This window comes from Antechinus flavipes, chromosome 1 (genome assembly GCF_016432865.1).
Source record: "Antechinus flavipes isolate AdamAnt ecotype Samford, QLD, Australia chromosome 1, AdamAnt_v2, whole genome shotgun sequence".
Classification (NCBI taxonomy): Eukaryota; Metazoa; Chordata; class Mammalia; order Dasyuromorphia; family Dasyuridae; genus Antechinus; species Antechinus flavipes.
The window spans coordinates 22,316,698-22,344,088 of record NC_067398.1 but is presented as its reverse complement, the minus strand read 5'-3'; the positions used below and the strand labels follow the sequence as shown (position 1 = coordinate 22,344,088).

Sequence of the window (27,391 nt, the reverse complement as noted above, 5' to 3'; positions counted from 1 at the left end):
ATTTTAGAAATAATTAGTCATAGACCTTTAGAGAAAACTGAATGGAAATAAAAAGAAATATACCTTTTCTCAGTACATGGCACCTACAGAAAAAAGTGACCATGCATTAGGTTATAAAATTTTCACAATAAAATGCTGAAAGACAGAAATATTAAATGCATCATTTTCAGATCATGATAAAGTAAAAAAAAAATTGTAATAAAGGACCGTGGAAATATAGATTTAAAATTAATTGAAAACTACATAATCTAAACCTAAAGAATCAGTGGGTCAAACAAAAATTATAGAAATAATAATTTCATCAAAGAGAATGACAATAAGAAAACATCTCCAAAATTATGCAATGCAGCCAAATGAATATCTAGGAATCTAGGTATTTTTACATCTCTAAATTCTTACATGAATAAAAGAGTGAAAGTGAAATGAATAAAAGAGCAGATCAGTGAATCAGGCATGCAAGTTAAAAAAATTAGAAAAAGAACTAAGTATAAATCCCCAATTAAATACCAAATCAAATTCTAAAGATCAAAGAATAGATTAATAAAATTGAAAGCAAGAACACTATTGACCTAATAAATAAAATGAAGAGCTAGTTTATGAAAAAAAATAGGCAAAACTTTAATCAATTTAATTTAAAGAAAAGAAAGAAGAAAACCCAATTACCAATATCAAAAATGAAAAGGGTAAATTCACTACCAATGAAAAGGAAATTTAAGCAATAATTAGGATCGCTTTTTTTTTGCCCCACTCTATACCAATAAATCCGACAATCCATATAAAATGGATGAATATTTTTAAAAATAAGAATTGCATGGATTAATAGAAAAAGGAAATAAAACATTTAAATAACCTCATTTTGGAACATAAAATTGAACAAACCATCAATAAACTCCCTAAGAAGAAATCTCCAGGAACAGATGGATTTACAAATGAATTCTATCAAACATTTAAAGAACAATTAATTCCTATATTATACATTCTATTTCAAAAAATATAGGCAAATAAAATGTTATACCGAATTCCTTTTATGACACAAAATGACAATGATACTTACACCAGAAAAAATCAAAACATAGAAAGAAAATTATAAACCAATTTTCCTAATGAGTATTGGTGCAAAATTTTAAAATAAATTGTTGTCAAAGAGGTTACAGCAATTCATCACCAAAATAATATACTATGAGCAGGTGAGGTTTATATCAGGAATGCAAGGCTGGTTCAATTATTAAGAAAATTATCAGCATAAATTAACTACATCAGTAACAAAACCATAAGAAATCATACGAGTATCTCAATAAATGGAGAAAAAACTTTTGACAACCCAGCACCCATTTCTATTAAAAAAACAGGAGAGAGTATAGGAATAAATGAAGTATCTATCTAAAACCTTCAGCAAATATTATCTGTGATAGGCATAAGCTAGAAGCCTTCCCAATAAGATCATAGATAAAACAAGGATGCCCATTATCACTATTATTCAATATTGTTCTAGAAATGTTAATCCAGTAATATTACTAGGTCTGTATCCTAAAGAGATCATTAAAAAGGGGGAAAGAAACTACATATACAAGAAGATTTATATCATTTTTTTTGTGGTGGTAAAGAATTGGAAACTAAGGGAATGCCCCTCAATTGGGGAATGGCTGAAGAAGTTGGTATATGAATATAATGGCATACTATTGTGCTATAAGGAATAATGAAAAAAATGATCAGAAAAACCTGGAAAGACAATTAATCGATGCTGAGTGAAGTGAGAACCAGTAAGACATTGTACATAGCAACAGCAACATTGTGTGATGATCAAGTGTGAGTGACTTAGCTCTTCTCAGCAATATGGAGTTCATTGAAGGTTGGTTCAATTTCTTGTTCTAAAATGAGATTATTTAAATATTTTCTTTTCTATTAATCTGCACAATTCTTATTTTTGTAAATATTCATCCATTTTATATGGATTGTCAGATTTATTAGTATAGGGTGGGGTAAAAAATAGGTCCTAATTATTGCTTAAATTTCCTCTTCATTGGTAGTGAATTTACCCCCCTTTTTTTGATACTGGTAGTTGTTTTTTCTTTCTTTTCTCTAAATTACTTTGATTAAAGTTTCGCCTATTTTTTTCATAAACTAGCTCTTCATTTTATTTATTAGGTCAATAGTTTTCTTGCTTTCAATTTTATGAATCTCTTCTTTGATTTTTAGAATTTCTAATTTGTGATAGAAAATGCTATTTACATCTAGAGAAATGCTATCCAACCTCCATGGGATCTGGATGCAGGTCAAAGCATACCATTTTCACTTTTTTGTTGTTGTTTTCTTGTGGCGTTCCCTCTTGTTCTCTCTCTTCTTTCACAACACAGTTCGATAATATGTTTACATGATTGAATATGTATAACTTGTGTTAGATTGCTTGCTGTCTTGGAAATTGGGGGGGTTAGAAAAAATTTGAAGCTCAAAATCTCATAAAAAGAATGAATGTTGAAAACTATATTTACATGTGATTGGCAAAAATAGAAATACTATTTAATAAACTGGAGAGGAAGAACAAAAAATGAATAACAAAATTTAATTGATACCTACTAAAACTAGCATTTAGAGAATTCCTGTGAATTATCCTTAGATTTTGTGTTTGGTCCACAGCATTTCATGAAACACTCAACACAGAGTAGGCATTCAATAAGTAATTTGTTAAATGAATGGATTAATGAACCAATTGTTCCTGAGTGATTTTGATGTTGCTGAGAGATATATGGCATTTGGCTTCTTATGGGAGTTTTAAAAAGCACTTAGCTTCTTTAGCTTCTTATGATATTGAGTAGGACAAGGGTACAGTTAAATCTTTTAATGATCCTGAAACAGCTTTATTGATTAGTTTGCTAATTAACAAACAGCAGTAGATGTTTTGTTTGCTGGTTGCTGATTGCAGCAAAGTCATTTTACATGTTTGTCCCATAATGAATTTTCCAGTTGGATCACTTTTAGGGAGTCAATTTATTTTTATGTTTTGATAAATCTAAACATGTTTGCTTTTATCAGTAGTATAACTTATTGAAACTGAGAATAAAAGGTGCCATATATTTATCTGATGTTATGTCACTCACTTTAGGGGGCTGGATTTAATGAAGAGTGACATAGAAGTTGGGGGAATGGAAATAAGTAACCTCAGTGGGTCAAAATAAAGATTTAATTTGGAAACTATTAGCAAATAAGATGTTTCTCCTCTCTTTGAATTGTCAGAAGTAGTGGGAGAACAATAAAAATAAGTCTAAAAGACAAAGAAGTCTTTTTCAAAAGTTCTCAGAGTTTGGTTTCATTCAGAAGAGTTTATAAATTTGTGATTGTAAATCTTAATTAGAAAACTCATTTGAGCAATTAAGTAAATTAAAGGAAAGTGTCATTTCTCTCAATTAATTAAATTCAGAAATTAATAGTCATCAATGTGCTAATGAGCCTGTGGAAAATGCCATTATATCTGTAGTGGTGCTCATATTTTCGTGTAATACTTGGTGAAGTCAAAGCTGTTTCCTATTTGGTGGAGTGACAATCAAGACATTGAGAAATTGCTGCCTATTTAATGTCAAGATATTTGTAACACCCACCCATACAAAATCATGTCAAATTTAATCACCTTTTATCACCTATCTCCAGAATTGATTATTTATCATTGAGTTTCATTCAGGATTTAGAGAATCTTTAGGCTTCTTCATTGAGTTTCTAAAAGTGGTTTCATTCATTTGCAATCCACAAGCAACTATTAGGCCACTAGTGTGTATACCAGGCACTCTGCTAGAGGTTGGGCCTTATGGAGCCCTCAATGAGCTTGCATATTACAGTGCAATCAAGGTGTATGCAGATAAGTTTTTCAATGGAAGCAACACTAACAACTACATGTTAGATGAATAGAATCTTGATTGGACCTGCGCATGTGATTTATTGGTATAAAGAACCTCCAAGTGAAGAACATTACCTGTACTAGTCACCTTCTCTCTAATTTATAGTCCCAGATGTCCAGAACACTGAGTGGTTAAATGACTTCCCCAGAGTAATGGAAACATCATGTGTGAAAGGGAAGATACAAACTCAAGTCTTCTCCACTTTGAGACTGACTCTTTAGTAATTCAACATCCTACCTCTGCTAGTGCCCCAAAAGATTTTTTTTTTCTTTTGATGTCAATGGGTCAAAAATAGTGAAAAGTCTTTCCTACTCTTTCTTATAGTCTTTTTTTTTTCTCACCTCCCAAATTTCCTTGTTGGTTGAATTCAATTCTCTCTACATTTATTAACTGCCTACTATGTGCCAAGTACTGTGTTAAGTACTCAATATGCAAAAAAGGAGCAAAACAGAGTTCTTGTCCTCAGGGAGCTTACAATAGAATGAGGGTGATAACCCACAGACAAATATCTACAAATCAGAATAAATAGGAACTAATTAAAAAAGGAAAAGTACTGAAATTAAGAGGTCCTAGAGAAGGCTTTCTATAAAAAGTAAAATTTTAGTTGAGACTTAAGAGAAGTCAGGAATATCAGTAGGTGGAGCAGAGGAGAGAATGGAAAAAAGTTGGAAGGAATAAGCTATCAATAAGCTATCAGTGGCTGGATTCCTCAGGTTGATACCTTCAGCAGTAAAAGAACAAGATTTCTCATCTCCTCACCCAATGGTAGATCAAGTTCTCCCAAATCCAGAAGCCTTCCCTCAGTAGATTGTCTAGTCATTGACTGTTGTCACAATCCCTTGCCTTCATCTGATTGATTCCCAAGAAAGATTGATAATAAATAGGTAGCACTGATGTGATCAAAGAACTTGGATGCTTAGATGTCTAAACACCATAGGGATTTCATTATCAACACACATGTATGCAAACAACACACATATCCTTTGGCATCTTTTCCTGTCTTTATCCCTCTTCCTCTTTTGATCCAATGATATAAAATATATAAAGTTTTTCACCAACCTTAAAGCACTATATAAATGTGGACTCTTGACATTCTAAGGCTTTGGGGAAATCAAAAGTAGAGATTCCTCTAAATATTTTGATTCTGAAGAGTCTGCCCTTTAATTATGAAGCATTTATTAAGTGTTTGCTATGAACTGAGCAATCTATTAGAAGCCTAGTTTTACTTTGATTCTACTGGGGAGTGTTGAATAATGACATAATAAATATAAAATTGAAAAAGATTTGGGGGGGGGGTTCTACTGGACTGCAAATACAATATAAGCCCATAGAATGATCTGGCAACCAAAACAGCTAAAGCAAAATTTTCCTGTATTAAAAGTGACATCAATTTCAGAAATAAGGTGGGGGATAGGTCCCCCATTTTCAATCTTTTTTTTTTTCGCTGAGGCAAATGGGATTAAGTGACTTGCCCAGGGTCACACAGCTAGGAAGTGTTAAGTGTGTGAAGTCAGATTTGAACTCAGGTCCTTCTGACTTCAGGGCTAGTGCTCTATTCACTGCACCACCTAACTGCCCCCCCCCCATTTTCAATCTTAATCAGATGATGTCTTAAGTGTGCATGTTCAATTCTGGGAAGACTTGAAATAAGCATGATGCTAAGTTATATTATATTCAAAGGAAGCCAATCTGACTGACAAAATTTTGTTGAAGGTCCTGAGAATATTTAGCCCAAAGAAGAGACAACTCAGGGAAAAAATACTTACTGTCTTCAAATATGTGAAGATCTGTCCTGTAGAAGATGGGTTACACTTTGTATTTGGCTCCAGAGGGAGAATCAAGAGCAATGGGGAGCAAGGAGTATGTTCATTTGATGCCAGGGGGAAAAAAACCTCACTAATAACAAGAGACATCCTAAAGTAGGGTGGGCTGCCTCAGAAAGTAGCAGGAAAGCTACTTTCTCTACCAGTGAGATCCCTCACTTGTGATCTCAAAGCAAAGAGTAGATAACTATTTGTCACATTTGCCAAAGAAGGCATTTTTTTCCAGTCCTAACCCTACGTTCTCTGAAATTCTGTGAATAGGTTTTTCCTCCCAACAGTCCCCTGTCTGGGTGCTCACGGTGCAATTCAATGACAATAGAGGGATTCATAGAGGGATTCAAATCTGGTAGGGACTATTCAGGAAGATAGCATTAGAGAGAAGGCAGAAGAAAAGCCTCCAATGGTTTCTACCTGTCTAGAAGCCCCCAAATTCTTACTGTCTACTAACCATCCTTCTGGGACTTTGTACTTTGACAGAAAGGAAAAGAAAGGCAAAGGAATAAAAAAAGCACGTGGATCAGGACAAAGGAGTCACTGGTTCTCAGGCTGGTTGTCTCCTATAAAACCAGAGGAAAAATCCTGTCTTCTCCTCCTCTCCTCTGTGATGTCTAGCACCGACTGAGGCTCGCTGCTTCCTAAAAAGAAATATGATTTACTAAGAGAGGAAGATAAACCAGCTTATAGACAAAGCTTTAAGGTTCAAAATGAGACAGCCTCTCCAGTCTCTTCCCAAGCAGCCAGGAGCTCATTTTCCCTCCTGCCTAACTGCACAAAACCTCATTTTCTGGGTTCCGTTAATGACTAGCTAGTATTTTCTCCCTGCCTCATGATAGGTGAACACACTGTGAGAAGGAGAGATGGTTAAGCTCATCTGCACATTGGAGCAGGAGCCCTTCCTTTTTCAACTCTGATGAGTTTAGATTCCAGGAGTCCTGGAGGTTGAGGAGGGAGGTCTCCCCTAGCTCTTATCACGGAGACACAAGTACTTCTTTTAATCGGCTGCCAGAAGGGCTGATTGTAGGTTGGCAGATAAAGCTGGACAGCTCATTAATCCTTTAATCTCTGGGATACTGGGTTTGTGGAGTGGAGAGAATGCATAGACCTTCGACCCCCTGAATTTTTGAAGCTTGGAGGCTTCAATCACATGCCTGTGTTTAGGCTATGGGAAAGTACAGGCACTTCTCCCTTACCCCTACAGTTTTTCAGTTCTCTTTCCAGATTAGGACAAAGGGTTGCCCTGTCTGATCCCCACCCCATTCCCACTTTGACCATTCTTTTAACCCTTTGCAGCCTCAGTTTCCTCATTTATAAAGCAAGGATAATAATCTCACTTATCTCCAAGGTTTATTTTGAGGGATGCAATTAGATGGCATGTATAAAATGCTTTGCAAATATTAAGGTGCTACATAATGGCTATTGTTATGATTATGATCAGCATTATCATCCTCCTGGAATAGGGGAGGAGGGCTGAGCTGAAACAGGGATGACATGACAGCTATCGGTTCTTTCCGCTGGATAAATCATGATGTGATGGCAATGAGAGGGGAACATGGGCAGGAGTAATGAGGGACAAAGAATGAGAGTGTGCTATGGGTACAGATCAAAGTCATTCTAGTCCTGTGTTGTATATGTCTGGAATAAGCATTGGGAAGTCCTTGTTACTGTCTGTTACTTAGCTGATCATATCCAATTAAAGGCTAGTCTAGTTATTATTATTATTATTATTGCTGACCAATTGGGGTCAAGTGACTTGCCTAGAGTCACACAGCCAGGAAGTGTTAAGTGTCTGAGACAAGATTTGAATTCAGGTCCTCCTGACTTCGGGGCTGGTGCTCTATCCACTGTGCTACCTAGCTGCCCCTGGCTAGTTAATTTTTATCAAGCTTGGTTACCTCGCAATGTTAGGATATAATTTCACAGGGATAAGTGTAAAGTCTAACAGGGGTTCAAACAATAAATTTCACTGGCATTAAGCTGCCAGATAAGAGTTGTTCTGTAAACAACCAGAAGATTTTGAAATACTTTGATTTCAAAGGTATAGATAGTTCCAGGTCTTATAATCTTAGAGGATTATCTGGGATCATTTGGGGGTCCAAAGACTCGCTCAGGGTCACAAAGTCTTGAGGAGTCAGGTGTAGTATTTGTACCTGATCCTCCTGATTCCAAGAGCTACTCTCTACCCATTGTAAAACACTGCCTGTCATATAGAATTTTTATGTTTACAAAATGCTTTGCTTTCAACAACCCTGTGAGGTACCAAGTATAAACATTCTACAGATGAGGAAACTAAGACTCCGGAAAGTTAAGTTGTCATAGCTGGGCCAGGACAGAGCTGAGAAAGTCAGAATTTAGTGAGTGTTTGTTGATGATGCTTATTCCTTTAACCTTGTGTTCCTCTGTAAGGACTATGAAAAGCAGAAAAGGCTCCTTAGTCAGTTGGTCAAAAAAAAAATTCATTAAACACCTCCATGTGCCATAAATGGTGCTAAATTCTGGGGATACAAAAAGGTAAAAGACAGTCCCTGAACTTAAGGAGCAAACAATCCAATGTGGGAGACAAAAGAGCAAATATATAGAACGGAGATATATACAGAAAAATTAGAAAATGATTAAGACAGAGAAGGCACTTGAATGAAGAGGGATTGGAAATGCTTGCCGCAGAAGGCAGAATTTTAGTGAGACTTGAAGGAAGCCAGAAAAGCCAGGAGGCAGAAATGAAGAGGGAGAACATTCCAAGCATGAGGAACAGCCAGAGAGAATGCCAGGAACCAAAAAAAAGGAGTGTTTTCTTCAAGGAACAATCTGAAGATCACTGTCACTAGACTGAAGACTACATGTTGGGAACTAAGGTGTAAGAAGTCTAGAAAGATAGAGATAGGGCCCCATTATGAAAGGCTTTGATTAATAAATAGATTTGGTATTTGATAGGGAGCTGCTTGAGCTTACTGAGAAGGGAGATGACATCCTGTGGTTCTATATCATACTAAGATTTCATCTCCTTATGACAAACTATGATTCATTCCCTGAGAATGGGAGATTCTCCACCTTATGGAAACCACCTCATGTCTAGAAGAGGTGTTTGAAAAACCTGCCCCTTTCTGGCATTAGGAAAATGTCAATGGATTGTATAAGCAGGGCTTCAGAAACTTTTTCCACTTGAGACCCCTTTTCGTCTAAGAAATTTTTACATGACCCTAGGCATAGAGGTATAGAAAATAGATAATCAAATCAAACATTTACTGATAATAAATCATAATTTCATGACCCTCATTTTCAGTTACAAGACCCCACATGGGGTCTTAAACCATGGTTTAAGAAACTAGGGCTTATAGCTGAATCCCTGATTAAAGAGACATCATTTGAAGCCTATCACAATTGAATAATTCCCATGAGTAGCAAGGTCAAACTCTGACTTGAACCCAAATTCCTGTATTTGTATACCTATCTCACATAATGGTTATGTGGGCCAAAGAACATAACAATCATGCTTTTCAAACAGTCTGCCTACTCAATAAAGGGCCGGACATAGAGGCTAAACACATAGCACAGATCTTCAAGATTCAATAGTTATGTAAACCTGGACACTGGGCTCCAAATGGTTAAAAAAATCCATTTAATCTCCCTAAGACATTGTTTCCTCATCTGTTAAATGGAATTAGTAAAATACTCACCTCATAGGTTTGTCATGAGAATCAAATGAGATTTTATCTGGAAAATGTTTTGTATATTTTAAAGTGCTTTCTTTGCATGCTATTTTTTTTATTATAGAAATGCCTATTCTTCTTTATATATAATAGTGGCTAGATTGACCCAGAACCAAATTGAAAATTTTTGAGAGAATTATTTTTGAGAGAAAGGATGATCTTTACTCAAGAATATCTCCAGCTTCTAGAACACAAGAGCAGTGAGTTTCCCCCCTTTTCAATCAGACTTCTTTGGGATGGATATCAGGAATACCATTTTTCCATAGTGATACTAACAATGTGTTTTTTAAATGATTTTTAAAAGTTTAAGTGTCATGTTAACAGGGGCATCTATTGTTGTCTCCCCCATGAAAAGGTAAGCTCCCCAAGAGCAGGAACTACTTTTACTTTTTCTTGCTAACTCTAGTATTTGATAGCATGCTGGGCACGGAGCACTTAATAAAATAGCTTTTATTGTAGTGTGGGTAGTGAGAAATGTGGCATGTACTAGTTATAGTTTGAAGTCAGGAGGTCTGCATTTATTTTCTAGCTAAGGGGCTTGGGCAAGTCTCTAACGTTTTGCTGACTTTTCTTATCTCTAAAAGGGAATAGAGAAGGCATGAAACTCAAGATGGGATAGTTGGTCCAGAGCTAGGAAGAACTGGATATTAAATCCCAACTCTGACATTTACTTGCTATGGGATTCTGGGTAAACCACACCTCTGGGTTTCAAACAGTCCTCTAATGATTCTTTATATTAATGGATTAGGACTTTCTAATTCAGAACAAATCATTTATCTTTCATGAACTTGTTTTAAAAAATATGGTAAAAAGTGCTTTCTAATCTTTAGAGTTCTACTTATCCATAAGAGTTATCTCTGCCATGTCTCACTGTCAGCCCCCATGCAGATTACCAAGTAATCTCCAAGCTAAAAATCCTTGCTTTGTTTTTACCCAGTGCAGTCAAGGGCCTTATTTCTGGTCCTCAGGATGTGAACTAATTCTCAATGTTGCTCATAAAAGTGCTACCCCATTTGGTCCTAGGACTCTAAATGTGGTCTGATCAATGCAGAATAAAGTGAGACTATTACCTCTCTCATTCTGGACATTATACTCATGGCTCAGCCTCAGTATATGTTAGTCCATAAAATCAGGTTCTCTCAAGGTTCAAGGAAATGAACTGATCAGCACATTCACACAAGTTGAAACAGTTAACAGAGCTAGTAGAGAGTAAGACTACTATCAATTATATGATGATAGCCCAAATTCCAAGTTGTTTGACTCTGAGGTATATAGCAGGTTTATCCAATGGGAGGCAAGGAAGTCCTATATTTTCTCTGACCAAATGTCAGAAATGTGGGAGCCCAACTTCCAGAATCATAAGGATAAAGAAGTGACCCCAATGATGTTATCATTTAGGCCATGTCACTTTTTTAGTTCTTTCATTTTCTTTTATTTTTTAATACATGCTTTGTGGATGATGCTTTGTGGATCTCGTTGGGAGAGAAAAATCAGAACAAAAGAGAAAAACCATGGAAGAGGGGAAAAAAACAGATAAAAGAAGTGAACATAACATGTGTTGATTTACATTCCATCTCCATAGTTCTTTCTCTGGATGCAGATGATGTTTTCTATGCAAAGTTTATTGGGATTGACTTGGATCACTGAATCACTGAGAAGAAGCAAGTCTTTCATAGTTTATCTTGTTTTTTCTGTGTACAATGTATTCCTGGTTCTGCTTGTTTCACTTAGCAATGATTTATGGAAATTCTTCCAGGCCTTTCTAAAATCAGCTTGTTCATCATTTTTTTAGGAACAATATTATTTCATTACCTCAATATATGACAACTTATTTAGCCATTCCCCAACTAACGGGCATCTACTCATTTTCCAATTCTTTGCTACCACAAAAAGAGTTGCGATAAGCATTTGATACATGTGGGTCCTTTTTCTTCTTTTATGATTTCCTTGGGATACAGACCCAGTCATGGCCCTGCTGGGTCAAAGGGTATGCACAGTTTTATGGCCTTTTGGGTATAACTCCATATTATTCTCCAGAGTAAGTTGGATCAGTTCACAACTCCCATGTAACTTTTTTACTTCATGAGGCGATTAAAATGAAATGATCCAGATCACACAATGAGTTTCACGTGTTTGAAACCAGATCTAAACTCCTAACTCCAGGACTAATGCTCTATAGACTGTACTACCTAGCTGCTCCATCTATTTGTGATGTAGATCCAATCAGTCAATGTTTGAGGAACTCCCCATCCAGAATTGGACAAGCTTTTGGTAGTTCCATAATAGAACTGTATTCATCATATGACATAATCTCCCGGACAGTCAGAAGAAATGGACTACTCCCCCCAATTTTCTCTGGTCATTCATAGACACAATCATTAGATTGTATAGAATAAAAATGGGTTGTGTTGTTTTTATCCCTCACACATATAGGAAAACAAGCTTATTATAGTTAAGTATATGTTTATCCATGAGGCTAAATAAATCAGTTGTTATTACAAGATAAAATGTAGGAAAGGAGAAAATCCCATCCATTATTCCAAGTAGAGATTTAAGAATCATTTCTTGACTAGATATGGGGTCTATGATCTAAGCATATGGCTTACTCAGCTCCACTGTCCTGAGATGGCCCTTATATCGTACAGAATACTGTACAGATCACTGTACTTTGCACCCAATTTTCTGTTCAGCACATCCCTATGATGATAGATATTAAAGTGTCACTCTACTCAAAACCCTATCTCCTTTTCATGATTGTTTTTTAGCTATCTTACTTCCCCCCAATTCATCCTGAACTTTTGCAGATGATTCTTTTTTAACCCAACTGCAAAACTTCAGACTTATCCCCATTAAATTTCATTGTTAGCTTCAACCCACCCTTTCAAAGCATGAATATCTTATTTTGGATCCCCCTCCGTGACATCCGGCATGTAAGCTATCAATTTCAATTCTGTGTCATTAGCAAATTTGATATCCATGCCATCTATGCATTTATTCAAGTCATTACTGAAAATGTTGAACAGAGAATGAAGCACTCCATCAGAAACCTTCCTCTCATTTGACATACAACTATTAATCAGTGCTCATCAGGGCCAGCCAGTAAGTCAATTCCAGACTCACTTAGGAGTGCTATCATTGAATCCATCTTTCCATCTCGTCCAAGATGATAGTGGGAGAGACTTTATGAAGTGCCCTGCCGAAACCCAGTTCTAGTGTTACATAATATCCTCTGATCTCTTCCTCTAATAACCCTGTCAAAATAAAATGAGGTCAGTCTGGAATGACTTGTTCTTAATGAAGTTATGCCAGCTTTTAATGATTACCTCCTCCCTTTTTAAATGTTTCTAAGCCCATCCCTCTCATAATCCATGCTAGAATTTTTACCAGGACTTGACCTCTTTGTCCTTTGTGGAAAGTTAGGACATGTGCCCATCTCTAATTCATCATCTCTTTCTCCCCTCACCATTGTTCCTATAAGATCACTGACAAAGATTTTTTTCTTTCCTTCTTGTTTTCTTTTTTGTAAGGCAATTGAAATTAAGTGACTTGCCCAGGGTCACACAGTTGCTAAGTGTCAAATGTCTGAGATTGAATTTGAAGTCAGGTCCTTCTGACTCCAAAGCTTTTTTAAATATGATACAATCATTTTTGTATTATATTTCCCATACAACAAAATCTACATTTCTTTCTTTCTTTTCACAGCTATTGATGGGGGGCAGCACTGATTACTTGATTAGAGGAGCTGAATTGATTATTGCCATGTTTGTGTGTGTGCACATTTGTGCATGAACACTTGTGCATTCACATATATTTGTTTATATGTGTGTGTATAAATATATGTGTACACACACATATATATGTAGGAATATTTATGTGTATAAACACCTATATATGTATATGTATGTACATGCATGAAAGTGTACACTATAGTCTCTTATTTTTTATCTGCCTGGAAATTGAGAGGTGAATACAACTAGATTTCTGACAAGTTTGGGGTCTCTGCTTGGGTTCTAAATCTCCAGGCTTATTCACAAAGACCTTAAACTATTCTCCCAGAACTGATGGATTTCCAGGGTTGTTCTTGAAAGAGAACAGAAATACATTAGTACTTACCGGTCATATTCATTACCACATGAGGATAGCCCAGACACTACTCCATTGTCTGACAGTCCAAAGACTCAAAACAGATGGCAGAGCTAGCAAATTAATTTCCCACAACCAACCTCTCTCCTCTTGGCTGGCTGGCCCCTTCTTGATACTTCATCTTTCCTATTTCCCTCAGCCCTTTGTTACCTTAGTCTCTCTGCTGGAAATTAGCTTCCCAACTCCTTCTGTTGCTTGTCTCAGACTAATACAACTGTAACTTACATGCGTATACTTTTTAAAAGACTTCTTCATTTCTGAGTCCTTGGATCACTTCTAGCATCCATGGTGCTTTTATATGTCTCCCCCGTCCTTAAACCAATAACCACCAGCTGCCATTGTATCTGTCTCTTGTCTTTTGTGACTAAATTCCCTGAGAAGACTACCTATAACAGGTGCTTCCACTTCCTTTCCTGTCACTCTCTTCTAGACTCTTTTCGATTGCAGTCCAAATTTATTATTCAATAGAAACCTCTGTCCAAAGTTTCCAATGAATTTTTAATTGCTGAATCTAATGACTTCTTTTCAATTCTCATCCATCATAACTTCTCTGTAGCCTTTGATCCAATCAATCACCTTCTCCTTGATGTTTTCTTCCTTCTATGTTTCTGTGACTCTGTTCTTTCTTGATTCTCCTCCTAGGTAAATGAATGATCTTCCTCAGTCTTTTTCATGGATCTTGATCAATTCACACCAGATAACATGGGGTTTCCCTGAGAAAATCTTGGCGCCTCCTCTCTTCTCCTTCCGTATTATTTCACTTATCAAACCCCATAATTCATTTGTCTTTGCAGGTGATTCTCAGTTTGTTTCCCTTTCTCAAGTTCTTCCTCACTTTAGTCCATCCTGTACTCACCTGTCACATTGATTTTTTTTTCCTGAGGCAATTGAAATTAAGTGCTTGCCCAGGGTCACACAACTAGGAAATATTAAGTGCTTGAGGCTAGATTTGAACTCAGGTTCTTCTGATTTCAGGGCTGGTGCTCTATCCACTGTGCCATCTAGCTGCCCACATTGATTTTCATAAAGGGAAGATCTGATCACATTATCTCCCTATTCAATCATCTCCAGTGGTTTCTTACTGCCTCTAGGATCAATCTGGCTTTTAGGGGCCTTCATAATCTGGCTCCTCTCTCCATTTCTTGTCTTCACATACTTTACTATCCCTCTTTCCTTCAACCCTTGTACTAGGGGCCCAATGGCAGACACTGGCCTCCTTGATATTCTTGAACAAGACCGAACATTTCCTGATTCTAGACATTTTCATTAGCTATCTCCCATGCCTAGAATGCTCTCCCTCCTCATTTCTACCTCTTGGCCTTCTTATTTTTCTTTAAGTCTAAGCTGAAATCTTTCTTTCTACAAGATATCTTTTTTAAGCGCGCGCATGCACACACACACACACACACACACACACACACACATACGCGCGCGCACACACACACACACACACACACACACACACACACACCCTCACACACCCTCACACACCCTTAATCCTACTGTCTTTATTGAATTATTCCCAACTTGCCTTCTATATATCCCAGTACTTAGCACAAAGCTGGACAAACAGTGGGCACCTAATAAACACTTGTAGACTTGATTGACAACAGTTCTAATATCAGAAAGACCTTTCCTATACTTTCAATCAAATCACAGCTTTGTGATCTAGATTATTTAGGCTTTACTGAAAGGTGAATAATAGAAAAGAGTAGCAGAGGGAAGGAAAGCTCAGAGACTTTATAAGTTGAAATATCAAGTCCAACCCTGTCATTATTATAAGTGAAAAACAAGTTTAGAAAAATCAGTCTTTCACAGTTAGTGAATATTTGCAGCAGATTTTAAGCTCAACTTAGAGTCATTCTCTAGGGAAAGAGAAGAAAATCACCTTTCTAAGTTTTTTTCCTTTTTTTCTTATTTTTCTGTCTCCATTCAATGCTTAGTTCTAGAATCATCTTCCAAAAAGCCTGGACTGTGGGATGTGTTTTGTGATTGTTAGATGGAGAATCCATTTGTATTGAGAGTTGAAGGTTTTCCAATGAAACGTTTGACTATACATATTAAGACTCACTGCAGGGGAGACTCAGTGGGGATTTACTCTACGGTTTTTTTCTGTAACTAATTTAACATAAAACTCCAAAGTTAAAAAGAATTGAGACCCAATATTCTCACATCTTTTAGCTCCTGGTCTTTAGATCAACTGCTCAAAATGTTTTCTTTATGTGTGAGAAAATGCAACCTACAATGAACTAGTTGGAATCTCCAACTCCAGTGCTTTCTAAATCTCTTGAAGTCAGTTTTCTTAACCCACAATCTGTGAACTTTTTTTTTAATATAAGGTGTTTCTAATTTTAGTTACTTAAGAATACACTAAGATTTTTGGACTGTACTATATTTTGAGGACATTTTAATATAATTGTTTTCCTTTGTAATATATATTTTTTTCATTTTGAGAAGGATTCCACAGGTTTCATATAATACCAGAAGTGCCCTTACTAAAGCAGAGGTTAAGAACTCTTAGTTTAAAAACATGCTTGGTGAGGAAATGATAGGCTGGAGCTAAAACAGGGACACATGCTAGTGTACAATAGCTCAACCCATTGGAGTTTGCATTTTATCATCCCCTGAAGAATATTTTGTCCCTTCACAGTTAGGACCATGACACAATATCAGATATTTTCTCATGGGATGCTTCCTGATTTGCCTTATACCCCTAATCCATGTTGCAAATGTTATTGGGGAGCCATTGGTATGTATAAAAGGTTTTGGCAGCAGTAAAATGTATAAAAGGGCAAATTTGGTGTAGTCTGAAGCAACAAATCAAGAGCTTTCTTCTTCAGAACAAAGGTGACTCAGGTAGTCCTATAAGGACGTGAGGGAATTATAATTTAATGTTTGGCTTCCTTCTTTCTCCACTAGGTATTCCTTAAAAGTGACCGAGTGGCCCGCATGGTACAGAGTGGCGGGTGCTCAGCCAATGACTCCAGGGAGGTCTTCAAGAAGCACATAGAAAAGAGGGTGCGTAGCCTTCCGGAGATTGATGGCCTCAGCAAGGAGACAGTGTTAAGCTCCTGGATGGCTAAATTTGATGCCATTTATCGTGGAGAAGAGGATCCTCGAAAGCAACAAGCCAGAATGACTGCAAGTGCGGCATCTGAGCTAATCCTGAGCAAGGAGCAGCTCTATGAGATGTTTCAGAATATCCTGGGCATCAAAAAGTTTGAACACCAGCTTCTGTACAATGCCTGTCAGGTAAGAGAACTCACCTGTCCCCTGCCCCTGTAGTACCTCTCATTCTTTCAAATGCTATGGGATAGAAGACATGGTTCCCCATTGGGCAATGGTCAATTGATCTTAGTGTTGCATTATAAAACATTGTATTCCATGACCATGCTGGAATGTGATACTGGAAGCCCCTGGTTAAAACACAGTGGTATAATTGTCAAGAAAACCTCAATACCAGATGAAATTTTCATTTGCAAATTAAATAAGTATTTGCCCTACAGCACTTTTAGTGGGAAAGGTTATATTTTTAAAATGTTATTGATATCCTTTTGTTTTGTTTTTTTCCACGTGATCTTCATTTCTCTCATTCTCTCTTCCCCTTCCCTTCTCTTGAAACTATCCATTATAACAAAAATTTGACTAAGAAAATACTTCAGCAAAGCTAATAAATAAAAACAGAAAACCATTAAAATATGCAAGGAATGAATAAGAGAAGAAAAAAGAATTGGCAAATCTAAATTACAGGAGAAATCAGTTATATTTGGTTTCCATAGCTTTTGTATTCCCCCCCCCCCCATGCAAAGAAGCAAGCAAGCAGTTACTTCTTTAGTTGATCTTCCTTGGGGGTTCCTTTGCTGATTTAATTTCACAACATTTGGTTTCTATTGTTTTCTTATTGTTTACATTTACATAGTTGTGGTCATTGTATATGTTGTTTTCCTTGTTCTACTTACTCTGTTTTATATCAACTCGTAAAATCACCTATATCTTCTTCATATTGTTCCTTTTCTTCATTTCTTATGATAAAGTAAGATTCTGTTACCTTCACATATCACAATATTTTAATCATTCCTTGGTCGATATGCATCTACTTTGTATCCAGCTTTTTCCTACTATAAAAAGTGCTGCTATAAATATTTTGGTGTATATTTTGTCACTGATTTCCCTATAGTATTTGAGGATATTCCTTAAAATGTTCTATTTTTTTTAATATTACAATCACGTTCCAATAACTCTTTCACTGCAACCACCTTTGTTTAAAAAAAAATTAAAGCACAGTTAAGCAAATATATGCTGCTGATACTGAAAAGGACTACATTGTTCTTTTCCTTCAGTCTACTACCTCCCTACTGAGTAGAGAAAATGTATTTGAACACACAATATCTATTGATACCAGCATTTGATCTATATCCTGTTGTCCTTTGGGGCTGTCTTCATTAGAGTTATTGTCTTTCATGGAATGAGGCTATATTGTAAAATCTAACCAACAGAGTGCCAAAATTCTGAAAAATATTTTAGATCACTATTCTATTATTGGAGTAAAGGCTGGGATATTCAAACATTTACACCATATTAGGAACAAAATAATTTGGTAGGCGACTTTTTCTTCTTCCAATGATTCATCATATACATATGTGTGTGTCTGTGTGTGTGTAGCTGTATTTTATTCCAATCTCTGTTTCTGCTCATATGTTAATGTCATTAGGATGAATCCATTGACGTATCATTATGATTTTGGTCTTAACTCAGCTTCATACATCTTTTGAGACAAAGGGATTATGTGTCAAGGCCATCTTTCTAATTTTCCTCTCATAAAAAAAATGAAGCATAAAAATCATTTTTTTTTTACTTTTCACTATCTTTCCTGTGAAATGGAAAAGAATCTGGTGATTTGAATAATACATCTTTTATTCCTTGAATAATATGTTTTTCTTTCAGCTAAGAGTGGTAAGAAGAGTGAGAAAAAAGCACAGATTAAACCAAGTCATTACTTCAGGCTCATTGTCCATGGCTTTCAGATAATCAATGAAGAAAAACTGAGGCGAAATGAAGGGTGTTCAGAATATATCCTTAACATTTGAGAATGATCTCTTGGAAGGAAACTACCAAGCCTTTCCTCCTCCTATCCGTCCTTTAATATCTCTCTGAAGAGAATGGGTTGGTTGGTTTGCTGAGCTGATCTCATGAAACATTTTTGTTGTTTCCAGCTCTTTGAATGGAATATATCCTCTCTAACTATATACAGTAGACTCTACTGAGTAGATGATACTATGTTGTATTTAAAGTCTTTTCAACTTAGTTCCTACCTATTCTTTCAGGCTCGTATCAAATGATTCTCCTTTATACACTCTGTATTTCACTACATTGGCCTGATTGCTGCTTCCCATTCCATTTCTCAAGTATATTTATCTCAGAGGCCATTTAGACCAGCTTCTTCATGGTTTTTATTTTGTTAGTTTTTGCTTTCATTTGTTTTCCAGATAGGAAATTAAAGTTTGGGATAGTTAAGGGGCTTATCCATTGACATACAAGTTATGTCCAAAATATAATTTGAATTGGTCTTACTCTATTTTCAATGCTTTCCCCCAATGTTGCAGTTAAGTGACATAGTGGCTAGAACACTGGACTTGGAGTCAAGAAGAATTGTGTTCAAATCCCACCTCACACATTTACTAGATGAATAAAGTAACTTCTCTGCCTCAGTTTCTTTATCTATGAAACGAGGATAATAATAGCCCTTCTCAGGTTGTAGTTAGGATCAAATGAGATAATGTTTATAGAGTACTCTATGCAAATCTTGAAGTACTTTATAAATGCTGGATATTGTTATTATAACAGCACTTCCTTTCTACTGCACATTTTCCATTTTGACTAACCTTTCTCCCCTTGCTCCAGAACAGCCATCAAGTTAGATAGCCTAGGATAGATAGATGTTGACTGACTTGGTTCCTCTTTGCCCACTGGCCCATGGTCTCTCTGTGATTGTCAGGGTGAAACATGACTTCCTCAGTTATCCTGTAATTATGGACTTGAAATTATAGATTGAGGCATCCATTCTTGGCAGTCTACATTTAGCTACCACATAGTCACAAAGGACCTATCCAGCCACAAAAATGCTGATATGGTAGCAAAAGCAAAGTCAAAAAGTGTTTCTCTCTTCCTTGGCTAAAATAAATGTTTTGTTGTTGTTGTTACTGTTGTTTTTATTGTTTTTCCCTGAACTTCTAAGGATCTTAAGGTCATAGCTCTAGAATTGGAAAGGCCCTCAGAGACAATTAAATCCAATGCCCTCAATTTACAGATGAACTTGAGATCCCTACACAGGTAGGGAATGTCAAGAGGGAAATTCAAAATCTGGGTGCTTTGATTCCAAAAGCTATGTCCTTTGCATTCTCAAACTCCCCTAAGATTAGAATTTACAACAACATAAGAGGCAAGCAGCATGATGTAGTGAATGGAGAACTAGCTTTAGAGTTCAGAAAACCTTCAGCTGAGTGGTTTCAGCCAAGTCTCACAACCTCTCAGGAACCCTCAGGCAATTACAGATGAGTTGTTAATTTGCCTTGGAAAAGAGTTTCTATATGGATTTATCCCACACTGATAAAAACTCCAGATCCACAAAAAGGGGTACAAGTCAGGGTGGGAGGGAGAACAACAATGTCTGGTTAATTTCATCTGTAAAAACTGGATAATAATAGCATCTTCTGTCATGGTCTGTTGCAAGTATGAAATGAGATAACATTTGTAAAACACTTTACAAATATATGTGTGTATTTATACACAATTCATGTAAGTATATATGTGTGTGTGTATATAATATGCACATGCATATATACATATATGTATATGTGTGTACATGTGTGTGCACAGGTATATACATATATATGTATGTGTGGGTATATTTATATATGCACATCTGTTTGTATGTGTCTAGGTATATAAAGCTACTGCTGTTACTATTGTTGTTTTCTACTCTTCTGCATATCACTGGCTAATCCAAGTCATCTTTTAATTTCTTCATTGATTTCCCAGAATTCAGAGCCTATTGCTTTGCAAAGTTTTTTTTCTACAAACTGCAGTGCATATAGGTCGGTCTCTTAGGATGTAACAGATGGCATATGTTTGGTGAACGGTAGCTTCCAGGAGGGTCTTATTAATTATTGATCTATTGTCTCTTGAACAACTGATATGTCTTTGTCAACTAGAACATGACAACCTGAAGAGGAAGAGCAAGCAGCTCCCGAAAATTTCCACAGGGAGTTTTTTTTTTTATTATTATTATTATTATTTTAAGGGAGGGTAGGTTGCTTTTCAAAGCAACAGCCTGAGGATAAGTTGCTGTCCTAGCTCTTTGGTAGCACTGGAAATATTTAGCCTAAGAGGAGATTGGACTGGAGTGAGGAGAGGGAATCATGGTAACTGTCTTCCATTAAGTGAAAGAGTGCCATGAAGAAGAGAGATTAGATCTGTTCTGCTTGGTTCCAGATTGCAGAATGGGGCCAGTGGGTGTTAAGTTGCAAAGAGAATGCTTTGGCCTACTGTATAAAACAAAGTGTTTTTAGAACTATCCATACCTCTGCTCCTGTTCACAAATAATATTGACCCCAATGAAAAGATTCAGCACTTTAAATGGAAGAAACTTTCTTACAGTTAGCACAGAGTATAAGATGCCTTAGAAGGTTACAAGCTCTCCCTTACAAATGGTCTCCAAAGGCTGGATGATTTGTCTGTAGGGTATATTTCAGCTGGGATTCTTTTTTAGGTGCAGGTTGGACTAGATTTCCTCCTTTACAAATCTGAAGCTTCATTCAGTGAAGAACATGGAAATTGGGAAGACTGATAAGATTGTTCATGATTTCCAGTTAATGCCCTCCAATGTCCAACTAATTCGGCCTCCTGGCTGCTTCTCAGACTCCACTTGCCATTTCTGATTGTGGGGTTTTTATACAGGCCTTCCCCTATACCAGTGATATACTCCTTCCTCCACTCTTTGAATCCATAATCTTCTTCAAATCTCACCTTGGGAGCTATCTCCAATGAGAAGATTTTTCAGATTCTTTCAATTGTTTGTTCTCTCCCTCCAATATGATTTTATATCTACTTATCTGTATATATGTTGCCTCCCCAATAGGCTATAAATTTCTTGAGAGTAGAGGTTCATCCCTTCCTCCCTTCCTTCCTTCCTTCTTTCCTTCTTTCCTTCTTTCTTTCCTTCCTTCCTTCCTTCCTTCCTTCCTTCCTTCCTTCCTTCCTTCCTTCCTTCCTTCCTTCCTTCCTTCCTTCCTTCCTTCCTTCCTTCCTTCTTCCTTCTTTCCTTCTTTCCTTCTTTCCTTCTTTCCTTCTTTCCTTCTTTTCTTTTTTCTTTCTTCTCTTTTTGTATCTCTGGTACCTTGCTTAGTTCCCAACATCTCATAATCAAGGCTTAATTATGAATTGATTTTACATATCATCCTGTAATATACTACCCAATTTTTACCCAATATATAAGTGCTTAATAAATATTATTTATTAATTGAGCTACCCAATAAAAGGTGGTAGTAATGGTGATGGTAATAATATGAGGAGAAAGAAGAAATAAAAGCTTTTCCAAAATGATTTAGATTTGATCCTAAAGGCAATAGGTATTCATTACAATTTATTAATAGATGTGTGACCCACCAAGACCTGAGGAAAAAGCCTCTAGGAAAAAGCCAAGAGCTTTTTCATGGTAACACAGGACCAGAGAATTGGAGGTAGAAGACATCTTGAAGGACATTCCTTCAAGGAAACTGAGGCCCAAGGAGATGTGGTGATTTGTGTCTCCTCCCTCCCCCCAGGTTTACAGCAGGAATCAATGTCAGAGACAGGATTTAAATCCAATTCCCTTGACTCCAAATCTAATACTTGCCCAAATGCAATACAGTGTTTTATTTTTAACTAAATGAAAAGCAGATTCTCCGGCCAGATGATTGAAATGGTCGGTAAAGAAATGAAAAGTCAGAGAAATAAGGGATGATTTTAACTAATAAAACTTCATGCTTTATGCTTCCAATCACGAGATGGCTCCAGGACCCATTAAATTGTTGATGGGCTAGTGCTTTTAAGTCATCCCCCTCCAAGATATATTTTAATTTCCTTATGCTAGAAAGGTACGAATGAGTGAAATTCAGCTGCCACACAAACTTGGCCTGCTGTTGTAAGTGAGGAGAATGAGAGGCCTTCCTAGATAGAATATGCAGCCTAGGTAAATTGAGGCCCACTTTTTCATTTTCCAGGGTAACGATTTTTCTATGTCTTCAGTAAGGTTTTTCTTGTTTTATCAGTTCTTTCTTCAACACCTGGGCAAATATTCCTAGCTAACTGCACCTGCTGTTGGCGATAAGCTAGCAGTAATGGAATAGCTCATTTGAGAGATGGTGGGCATCATGCTCCTGAGGCCCAGGGAATTGAACCTTTTCTCTGCAGCCTTCAGCATGCAGATATAGGAGCCTTAGCAATCTGTTCCTTCAACTGCCAAAGGGAAGCCATTAATGCTTTGTTTCATTCAGGCCCTTTCATGGGCAGTGAACCACAAAATTGCAATCAGAGGTGTTAAAGAGGTGCATTTCAGGAGGAAGGAATGGCAGCCACAGAATTATTTTCAGATGTTCACTACCTTCAATAAAATGATGGGATCCGTTATAAACTGTCTTTTCTCTGGCTTATACGTATAAATACATATAAGTATCTCCCTGTGTTTCAGCTGCTCACTTTGCTTAAGCAGCAGTATCCTTCTCCTATATGCCTTCTCCCCATCCCCACCATCCCCATGTTCAGCCATGGAACACCCCCCAACTCTTTGACTTCTTATCCCATTCTAATATCCATTTACCAGAATGTTCCAGTAGGATGATTTTCAAAAGAGTAAAGTATTTAAGCTGGTCCCTAACAAAGAATCGTCCCCATTCCCTTTTCCTTTGTATGTCTCTCCTTATTTACCTGTTGTCTTCTCCATTTATAAGTGATCTCCACAAGAGGAGGGACTGCCTGACCTTTTCTTGTATTCTCCCTGCTTAGTACAGTATCTCACCTCAAAGAGCTTTGTAGATAATCCAGTCAGATGACTGGGGTTCTAGTTGGCCATATTTTCTTTCTGTACTGATCCATCTCTTCTCCTCCACCGTTTTCTCACATGTAAGATAGGAATAATGTGTACGGTGCTAACCTCATAGAGTTGTTGTGAGGATAAAATGGGACTAAGTAAAAATGGATATTTTCTTCATCTCTGAATTAGAGATTCTTTACTGTTTCAAAGTCATCTCAGTTGCTACCCCCTGAATAAAATACACCATGAAACACCTAATGTGTCTGAATGGGAAAACATGAACAGAATGATAAATTTCTGGAAAGGCATAAGAAAGTGTCTGACTTGAATCTAATGTGACTAAAATAGGGAGGGAATTCATTCTGGACATGAGAGAGCCTGGGTAAAAGCTAGTAAGTGGAAAGTGGGATGACAATTTAGGGGAATAGAAAACGGGTCAGTTTGGTCAGACAATAATGCAGGAAATAATGTGAATTGGGCAGAATTCAATTCATGAGAGTCTTTGAATGCCAGGTTAAGAAGTCTATATTTGGTTATAAAAGTAATAGGGAGCCACTGAATATTTTTGAACAGAGAATAGATATGGTTGGATATACCTGGAGGCGACAGAATGGACTGGATGAGTACTTTAAATGTCCTTCGAGCTTCTGGTTTATTGATTCTTTGATTTTCCATTTTGATAAAACATGGAGGAGAGAACATTGAACACAAATTAAGAAAAACCTGTGTTCTGACACTATTCTGCAACCATCCCAACTTGACAGCTGTTCTTTATCAGGAGTAACTACTATGAATCCAATTACGTGTGAGCATCACTAATGCTTCTCATAGTAGATCATAGTAGACCTCCTATTAGTTGGGCATGTGGGAAAATGGGATTAAACTGTTTTTTTCCTGTCCTGTGGACAAGGAGGGTCATATGGAACTAACACAGAAGCAGGCAGGCTACATTTTTCTTCCTAAAGTCAGGGCTACTTTGAGGAGTTTAAAGTCTCTTTTCAGCTCAAGCCCCACTGGCCATGTTTCTTTCATTGTAAAATGTCAGTGAGTAACATCCTAATTCCATTGAATCATTTAATGTTAATGAGCTTTAATAAAGGAACATTTGCTTTACAGCTATAGTAAGAACAGATATACTTTTTTTTTCTCTCTCTAAAACTTTGTAAACATAATCTACCTTATGGCATTTTAAGAGTGAGCTCACTCTTAGCATAATTCTTACATAATACTAGTCTGCTCAAGTTCATGTTCACAATCAGATGAATTCTTATGTTAGCTAAAAGTAAAAGACATCATATAGATATATATCTACCTATACATAAAACACATATTGATATGAGGAGCAGGGGAGGGAGGTGTGGTCTAGGAAATCACAGGGTTGGAACTCTAGAGCAGTTAATGGTTATATTGATCCTTGCTAGGATCCATGGTAGCAATGATTTTTATCACTGTTACCAAAGCAAAAGCAAGAAGTAGAATGGTGTAGGTGTGGACATAGGTGTGTTAGGGGGGAGGCATATTCATGCATGTGTGCATGTGTGAACCCGTGAGCAAGCAAGCACCATGACAGTACAGTTGGGAAAATGCCTAGGATGATTAGTGAATAATAGACCCCCATTTTCTTGTAGATGGCTGGATGGAATATGAAACATGGCCTAGGGTCAGATAAATATACTGGGTTAAGTACATTTTCACTCACTCATCCACTAATCAGGATAGCCCCTCCCCAAGACACTGTCTAAGTTGAATGTATTAATTTCCCCAAGCCTTTGTCTTTAGAAGTCTATGTAAGGAGGGTACTGTTCCTGGTGGAGAGAAGATTGAAAACAGCAAGTTTTTTTTTTCTTTCTTATCATCTGAGAGACTCGTTATTCAACCTTAGAGTTACAGGTATAAATCTCCTTAAAGTCTATTCGGTTTGCCTTATTTCTTAGATGAAGGAACTAAGTGATTTCTCCAAGATCACACAGGGCATAAGCTGCAGAACTGGCATGAAACTCAGCTCCTCGGATCCTGAAGCCAGCATTCATTCCTCTGTACTCTGCAGCCTTAATACCTAATTTAATCTAATTTATTCTAACTCTGTCAGAGAATAGCTTGGTCTGATTTATTTTTCACAAATGACCATTATATAAAATTAAAACCTTGCTCACAGAGAACTTGTTCTTAGGAGGTTTTATTTGGGTTTATAATATCTAGCACCACCTAAGGGGAAAAATAAAATAATAATAAAAACACGCACACATATGCACAGTGCCTGTGCCCTGTAAAGAAAAAGCAAATTAAAGAGACTTTTTGTAAAAGAAGATTATTTCTCATTAACTTTAATTAGGCTCTTTCTAGGTTTGCTGGTTTGGCAAAGGATCAAACCAAAAATAAAAACAGAGAGCTCATTTCCCAGGCAGGGTTTTTTTTTTTTTTTCAAGTTTTCAGCAACCTTGGATTTTAGAGCTCTGCATCCTTTAGTCTCTGCTCTGAGGCCTCCTAGCAGGTGCTACTTTTATATGTAGATTGTGAATTGCTAATCTGATCCCATCTGGAGGTATTGTTTCAGTCTTTGTCTGCCTGGAGGCCGCCATCTTGATTTTCTCAGGGATGCCGTGCCTCCCATCAGGAGTACAATCGATGCAAGGTGATGAGTTAGATGAGGGTGCTCTGATTCCTGTCTTATCAAAGTTAATTGGAAGCAGAGCTTTAGCCTTTCTCCCAGTAATTGATTAAGCCATTTCCTGTCTCACATTTGCTACATAGAAAAAGCTTTCAGGTGTTTTCATTTTTGTATTATTAAATTGTTAATTTTAATTATTATCAATAATTATTAAATTATTAAAGGAGCACTGAAAATAAAAAAAGAACACACCAAAATGGGCTGCAGGTCTACATGACAAATGCAGATATGGCCATGCTCTGGGACTAAAATAGTGTTTCTGATGAACAGAGAATCATAAGCTCTATCTGGTGGGGTTGTCACCCTAACTTTGTTATCCTAGAAAAGCTGTTTCTCTTTTCTTGGTCTCCATTTCTTCATTTGTAACTTTCACTGATTCAAAAGTATGCTTCCTAATTCGAAACCGATGAATCGACAGGAGCCTGATGAATTTTTTCCCCCATTCCTCAGCACAAAATAGGTGCTTAATGATGGAGAAATTCAATGGTCTACTGTGCAGCATATTCTTTTAAACACAGGAAGACACACAAAGAGTTCTCCCTGTGAGATATTATCATTGCCCTCAGGGAGTATACAATCTAATGGGAAGTTGCACTAGATGAGCTTTCCAATCCCTTCTAGAGCTAATATTGGTCTGGCACATAATTAACAAACATTTATTAAGCATTGCTTATATACCAGTCATCCAAAGGAAACCTGGACATCTAAAGAAAGGTGTTTTTTGTTTTGTTTTGTATTGGCACATAGTTAGTGCTAAATAAATGTTTGTTGATTGACTAACATTTTGTAATTTTATGAGACTAATGACTGGTACCCAAAGGATATCTTTCCTTCCCTTCTAAAACAAAAATCTATAGCAAACAGGATATGAATTTTCTTTCTGTCTTCCCAAAGGCAGCAGAAAGGCAGACATGCAATTCAGCCACCAAAGTGGCTACTTGCAGGCAGATTAACAGCCAGGGGCCCCTCCAGGCTACGGAAGAATGAGCCCATGGAGCTTGGTAGACTTATAGCCCTGCCAGAATCCTCTGACTGCACACTGCAGGGGTTGTCTGCCGTTCTTTAGCAGCTGAATATTTATTGGTTTGGAAATCACC

General features: G+C 36.9%; 1 protein-coding gene across 1 annotated transcript in view; it reads left to right on the top strand.

Moving 5' to 3' along the window:
- Positions 1-27,391, top strand: part of CADPS (calcium dependent secretion activator) — a 542,165-nt gene that overhangs the window by 99,723 nt on the left and 415,051 nt on the right. Inside the window, 1 exon segment of the mRNA XM_051980071.1 lies at positions 16,477-16,809. Within this exon segment, the coding sequence (XP_051836031.1) occupies positions 16,477-16,809 (333 nt within the window).